Source organism: Scyliorhinus torazame, chromosome 15 (genome assembly GCF_047496885.1).
Source record: "Scyliorhinus torazame isolate Kashiwa2021f chromosome 15, sScyTor2.1, whole genome shotgun sequence".
Taxonomy (NCBI): domain Eukaryota; kingdom Metazoa; phylum Chordata; class Chondrichthyes; order Carcharhiniformes; family Scyliorhinidae; genus Scyliorhinus; species Scyliorhinus torazame.
In genome coordinates, this window is record NC_092721.1 from 86,386,586 (window position 1) to 86,393,016 (window position 6,431).

The 6,431-nt window shown below is 40.4% G+C and overlaps 1 protein-coding gene across 1 annotated transcript in view; it reads right to left on the bottom strand.

Moving 5' to 3' along the window:
- arhgap42a (Rho GTPase activating protein 42a) overlaps window positions 1-5,773 on the bottom strand; it is a 572,455-nt gene extending 566,682 nt beyond the window's left edge. The window contains exon 1 of the mRNA XM_072476376.1: window positions 5,221-5,773. Within this exon, the coding sequence (XP_072332477.1) occupies window positions 5,221-5,374 (154 nt within the window). The 5' untranslated portion in view covers window positions 5,375-5,773. The remainder of the gene's footprint in view (window positions 1-5,220) is intronic.
- Window positions 5,774-6,431: the final 658 nt, after the last annotated feature.

Consider the following 6,431-nt stretch of genomic DNA (forward strand, 5'->3'; position numbering starts at 1 on the left):
AGTTGTGGTCTCTTTACCTAAGGAAGCATGTGCTTGCCTTGGAAGGGATACAATGATTAACACAGAGATAAATAGAAATACCCTCCCTCAGAGGGCTGTGAGGAGAGGTTGGATAAACCCGGTTTGTTCTTACTGGGAAGACAGACGTTGAGTGGCGACCTGATAGAAGTCTACAAAATTATGAGGGGCAAGGATAGAGTGGAGAGTCAGAAGCTTTTTCCCAGGGTGGGAGAGACAATTACAAGGGGACATAGGTTTAAGGTTCAAGGCGCAAAGTTTAGAGGAGATGTGTGAGGGAAGCTTTTTTTACAGAGGATAGTGCATGCCTGGAACTCGCTGCCGGATGTGGTGTTGGAAGCAGGTATGATAGTGACATTTAAGGGGCGTCTTGACAAAGACATGAATAGGATGGGAATAGAGGGATACAATGATTAACACGGAGATAAATAGGAATACCTTCCCTCAGAGGGCTGTTAATCTTTGGAATTCTCTTATCCAAAGAATGGAGATGCTCAATCGTTGAGTATATCCAAAACCAAGATTGCCATATATTTGAACACCAGGAGGAAATCAAGGAAAGTGAGGATAGTCAGGGACAGTTGAGTTGAGGTAGAAGGTCAGCTATGATCTTATTGAATGGCAGAGCAGGACTGAGGGCCTCAGGTCTACTGCTGCATCATGTTGTCATGTTCTTGACTAGCAAAAATCTATCAACCTCATCTACTGCTTTTGTGAGAGAGTTCCACACTTATACCACCCTTTTTATGAAGCAGTGGAGTTGTTTCCTAACTTCTGTCCTGAGTGGCATGGCTCTGATTTTAAGGTTAGGCATCCTTGTCCTAGGCTCCACTTCCAGCAGAAAATGTTTTCCTCTATCTATCCTCTCAGTTCTTTTAAAATTTCTAAAATCTCAATCAAATCACACTTTAACCTTCAGGGAATACATGCTAGGTTATGTCATAATTCTTTATAAATTAAACCTTGGCATTCTGGTAGCATTTGCTTCACTAAACTATTATATCCTTTCCAAAGTGTGGTGCCCAGAACTGTACACAGTAATTCAGATGTGGTCTAACTAGCGCTTTGTATAAATATGAACCCCCCCCCCCCCATTTATATTCTAGTCTTCCAGATATAAAGGCTAACATTCATTAGACTTAACTTTTTTTTGTACCTGACCACTACATTTAGGAATCTATGCACATGAAATCCAAAATATCTTGTTCCTACCTTATCACCATTTTAAAAATACTCTGATCCAGCCTATTCTGGTTCAAAATGAATGATTTTCTATTATCCATCTGCCACAGCTTTGCTTACTCAATTAATATATCAGTACCTCTAATACCCCAACTATCTAGCAAACTTGGATATATATTATGTTGTCTAAGTCATTAATAAATATGGTGAATATTTAAAACGCCTGCACAATCTTTGTGGGTCACCACGAGTAACTTCCTTCCAGTTGGAGTACACAATCTTTACTGTCTTCTAGTAACAGTGTCCTGGCCAGTATTTATCCCTGACCAACATCACAAAAACAGATTAAGTGATCAATTGCTGCTTGTAGTGCACAAATTGGCTGCCAGATTCTCTACATTACAACAATGCCTACATTTCAATCGTACTTTATTGGCTGTAAAGCATGTTGGGATGTCCTGAGCTTGTGAAAGATGCTATTGGTGCTGGTCTTTCTTTTTTTAACCATCTACTTGTATTCACTATCAAATAAAAAGCTCCAAGATGTTACTCAATATATGAAAAGTATTCTGAAAACATATTTAGTTATTTGTTGCAGTACAAATGTTTCCATAACTACATATGTCTGATATTTTGACAATACATCAAAATAAACTTGTAGAATTATGTATAAATAGGGAAGGATGATCAGCAACAGTTATGGAAGAAATACAAAAATCACAGTCTATGAGCCAGTCAAATTTGTCATGTATTATGATCCCTAACAGTAACTAGGATACAGGGCCGAAAATACCAATATTTTATTTTATTTTTTAAGGCTGTGTGGAAAGATCAATTTGCTCCAGGAATGATTGCATGAAGATATAGGGCTTGGTTATTTTGAACTAGAATAATTTATAACTAGAATATTAAATACTTTAATTGCAAACCCAAAAAGAACTGCCTGGTTTCCTCCCATAAGTCCTGCTTGTTCGGTGAATTGGACATTCTGAATTCTTCCTCAGTGTACCCGAACAGGCGCGAGTGTGACTCAGAGATTTTCACAGTAACTTCATTGCAGTGTTAATATAAGCCTACTTGTGACAATAATAAAGATTATTACATGCACACTTTAAAATTACTATTCAATTTCCCATTAAACAACAAGAAAATACACATACAGCTAGCTCTTAATCCACCTTAAACAAGCAAGGCATAAAGTGGTACATGCATTAAAAAGCAGATTCTGGCTCTTATGAAAACCCTTTTTTACTCTGTCTGAACGTCTTCCAATGGCTGCATCACTTGATTTGTAAACTATCTTACTTGGAAAATAATTGTGGACTCAGAGTCAGACATATGGGAGCTCAATTTCTCTTTCTCTCTAATCTTCCTCAAACTAATTGCCTTTCTACTTGTGGTCTCAAGAAAAACCAGGGTAGCCAGATCAGACTTCACTTCCAAAAGCCTTTTGACTAAACCCTGTGTCTTTTCCAAACTACCTCTCTCCACAGCTTCTCTAAAAATGGTCCTGTGTCTCTCTGAGCTCCGATCAGCACTGATCTCACCTCCTCAATATAAAACTGCAAATCATTAACTCTGTAGGTACTTCGCCCAGTCAAACCACACTAACCCTTAAATTGCGACTACATTTATAATCCAATTTCCTAAATTCTTCCAGTCGTTACACGTGCAACTCAGGTGTGATGTCTTGTATTTATCAGACTAAAGATTTGCAACACTTTCAGAGGGTTGTATTTGACACAGACTGCTTCAAGTTAGAGTGGAATCAACACCCCATACATTGTAGAAAAAATTCCACAGCACCAAACATAATCATTTGCAAATCCAAAAACTCTCACAATTTTCAAGTTGAATTCTACATTTTTCCCCTGCAGCCAAGGAGATTGGTACAGTCCAATGTCTGGAAAATCACACCACCAGATCAAAAGAATAATGCTGGCTGGAACAAAAGCTGGCCATTTGCATCACTGCTCTTGCACTACACCCTGCAGAGGCACAAGAACATGTAATTTCTTCAGGGAGGTCTAGACACTTCTAAAAGCACAGTACCAACTCTTATATAGCATTAAAAATCTCAGAACAGGCACTCTGCAGTAAATGCAGCATTTTTTTATAATTGTTAGTCATTTAAGATATTTCAAAAGTTTGCCATGAGATATACAACAGATACAAACATTCACCTTGCCTCTGAATCAGAGTCACAGATCCAAGCTTTATTGCAGGAACTCAAACATTGAACCTTGGCTGACATTTCAGTGCAGTACTCATGAACTGTTGGTGGTGTAGTTTTTCAAATGAGACGTTAAACTAATGCCCCACCCACCCCAAAAACATCCAACCTTCTCAAATGGATAGAAAAGATCCTTTGGCACTATTCAAAAGGCAGGACATTATTTATCCTTCAACCTAACAACTAACAGATTAGCAGTTATCTCATTGATTCCCCGCTGGGTCACTGTCTGTGCGGAGTCTGGACATTCTCCCCGTGTTTGCGTGGGTTTCCTCCAGGTGCTCCTGTTTCCTCCCACAGTCCAAAGATGTGCAAGCTAGGTGGATTGGCCATGCTAAATTGCCCTTAGTGTCCAAAAAGGTTGGGTGAGGTTGCTGGGTTATGGGGAAGGGGTGGAGGTGGGGGATGGGTAGGGTGCCCTTTCCAAGGGTCAGTGCATACTCGATGGGCCAAATGGCCTCCTTCTGCACTATAAATTCTATGATTCTATGATTCTTGTGGTGCAATGCTGTTCACAAATTGACTGCCATATCCCCTACATCGCAATACTGACTATACTTGCAAGCCCCAAAAATGTGCAAGGTACCACAGAAGTGTGTTTCTTCTTTTTACCTTCCCAATGTCTCTATATTGTTTCATCTCATATGGATTCAAAAACTGTGCACAGTATTTTAAGTGTGTTCTGCCCGAAATTTTACTTAAGTTGTACATAACTTTCGAAATGTATTCCAGAAATGAACAGCAGTGCTTTGTTTACTTTTTTTTTACAGCTTTGTTGACCTGTGTTGCTACTTGTAATGATTTGTGCGTCACCACCTCACATCGTGTGCCTCTACTCAACTCACGAATTTATTCCTCCAACCAAATGCTCATATTTACCGATATTAGAAATTTCTGTGCCATAAATACATCCATTCTGCAAGTATTTGTGTCGCAGTCGTGCACAGTATTAAAAATATACACGTCATTTGGTGCTGACAACAAATTTTGATAAATTTCAATAAATCTTTAATTCATGAACCCAACCCATTTATGCAAATAGTGAACAGTGAACTTCGTAATAAGTTTGTGGAAGACTGATACCTGTCTCCCACTAGTCTTGAGTGACTGTTTTTGCTAGCCTAACTACTTATTCCCAATCCACGATGCTCTAATCTTGATCATGAATCCACTGTGTTGTACTTTTTGAAAGTCTATGTATATCCCATCCATTATATTACCGTTTTCTATCTTTCTGTTATTTTCTTCAAACAATTCAATAAAGTTGATCAAACATGACCGTCCCTTAAAATTCGTGTTGACTTCTTTAAAAGTATTTTTGATTTCTAGATTTTTTTTCCCCCATTACATCTTTTGAGAAACGATTCCAAAATCTTCCCCATTGTTGTTAAGCTAACTGTTTTAACTTGATTTCCTATCTTCTTCCTGAATATAGAAATACCATTGCCTGTTAGGAGTTGTCCCCCACTCATCCGACTCTCAGACGTCTGGATTGCAACTCCTGCTTTAACCTCTCTGGATTTGATCTACTCGTCTATTATCAATAATAACTTTGGGTGGTTGCACTTTCCAATTATTCTTACAAACTTCGTCACATTAGTGTAAAAATAGATCAGGGGAGTTGCTTGTTTTATTCCTCGAAAACATTGACTCAAGCCTCAAAAGACCCAAGAAGGCAATTTCTGTGGATGTATTGGCCACAGCCACGAGGAGCGCTCTTCCCCGTTCATTCAAACTTTTTCCCACAGTCTCAAACACGAGATTATTTTTTTTTTAAAGCCACTTACTTTTCAGCGCGTTAATCAGCATGAGGCCGTCTTTAATCAGTTCCTTGATGAATTTGTTGGTACGCTCGAGCTCGATTTCATGCGCTTTCAGTCGATCCCTGAAATCCGGGCTGTCCAGGGAGCAATCTGTGAACTCCAGAGTGGGGAGCCCCATCGCAGCTCGCGCCCGGACCCGAACCCCCAACTGCCGTCACTCAGCCTCGCGCCAGCCCGGACCCCCTCGCTCGCGTCCGCAGCTCGAGCCGCTCCTGGGGAACGTTCCAAATGTGCAGCGATGCGCCGCAACCCTCACAAAAGCGCAGCACTGCAGTCAGGCAACTCCCAGCACCTTGTCCACACACACCCAAGCCTCTTTTCGGCTTATTTTTCTTTTTGCCCCTATTTCTCAGCCAAGACTTAAAGCGAGAGGCCTTGGAGTTTTACGGATATTTAAAGGAGCAGGAAAACAGAGAGCTGGCTATGTGTTAAAGCCGTCATACTGTTCGTTTGCTCTGTCAGTCCTATACTTTAGTCCTGGTGTCCGCATCGCTCTTGGTGCCGCCCCTGAACAGAACACTTCCGCCTAGTCCAACGCCGAAGTAGCCCACCACTTTACATTCTTGCAGGGGGAGTATTTTCTGAGATTCGTATTTCACACTTTGATTTTAGGGTACTCGATACTTAATCGTGCTAAAGGAATACAATGTTTTCCGTGCAGGTGGTGTCCGTCTACAATGGCTGGTATTCTGGTCTGGACGATAGCAATTTCTGGTTTAGGACTTCGGTTTCCGAATGCATATACAGAATTTGATCCCATTATCTTTTATACGTTTAAGTGTGTTACTTTAAAATAAAATACAACATTAACATAGTTTTACCAGTTAAACTCCCACCTCTGTATATATTAAATATTTAAATCAACTGCCCTTCTCGAGGGCAATTGGGATGGGCAGTAAATGTTGAACATACCAGTGACATTCTGGCATCTTCGTGGTCTTAGGGGAGCTCATTATGGCTCTCCAAACATTTCTGTGCCATGATGTCACAACGGAGTAAGAAGACTCCAAGAACTACCTCAGTCCATATAGGTGCTGAAACCCCATGCTATCAGCTAATGGAGCAACCAGCCCCCTCGGTGACATTCACATCCCAAGGATGAATAAAAAATACCCAGTGTTTTGAAGTATCATTAGGTATTCAAGAATCTAGCCTGGCGATTCAAATATTCCGAA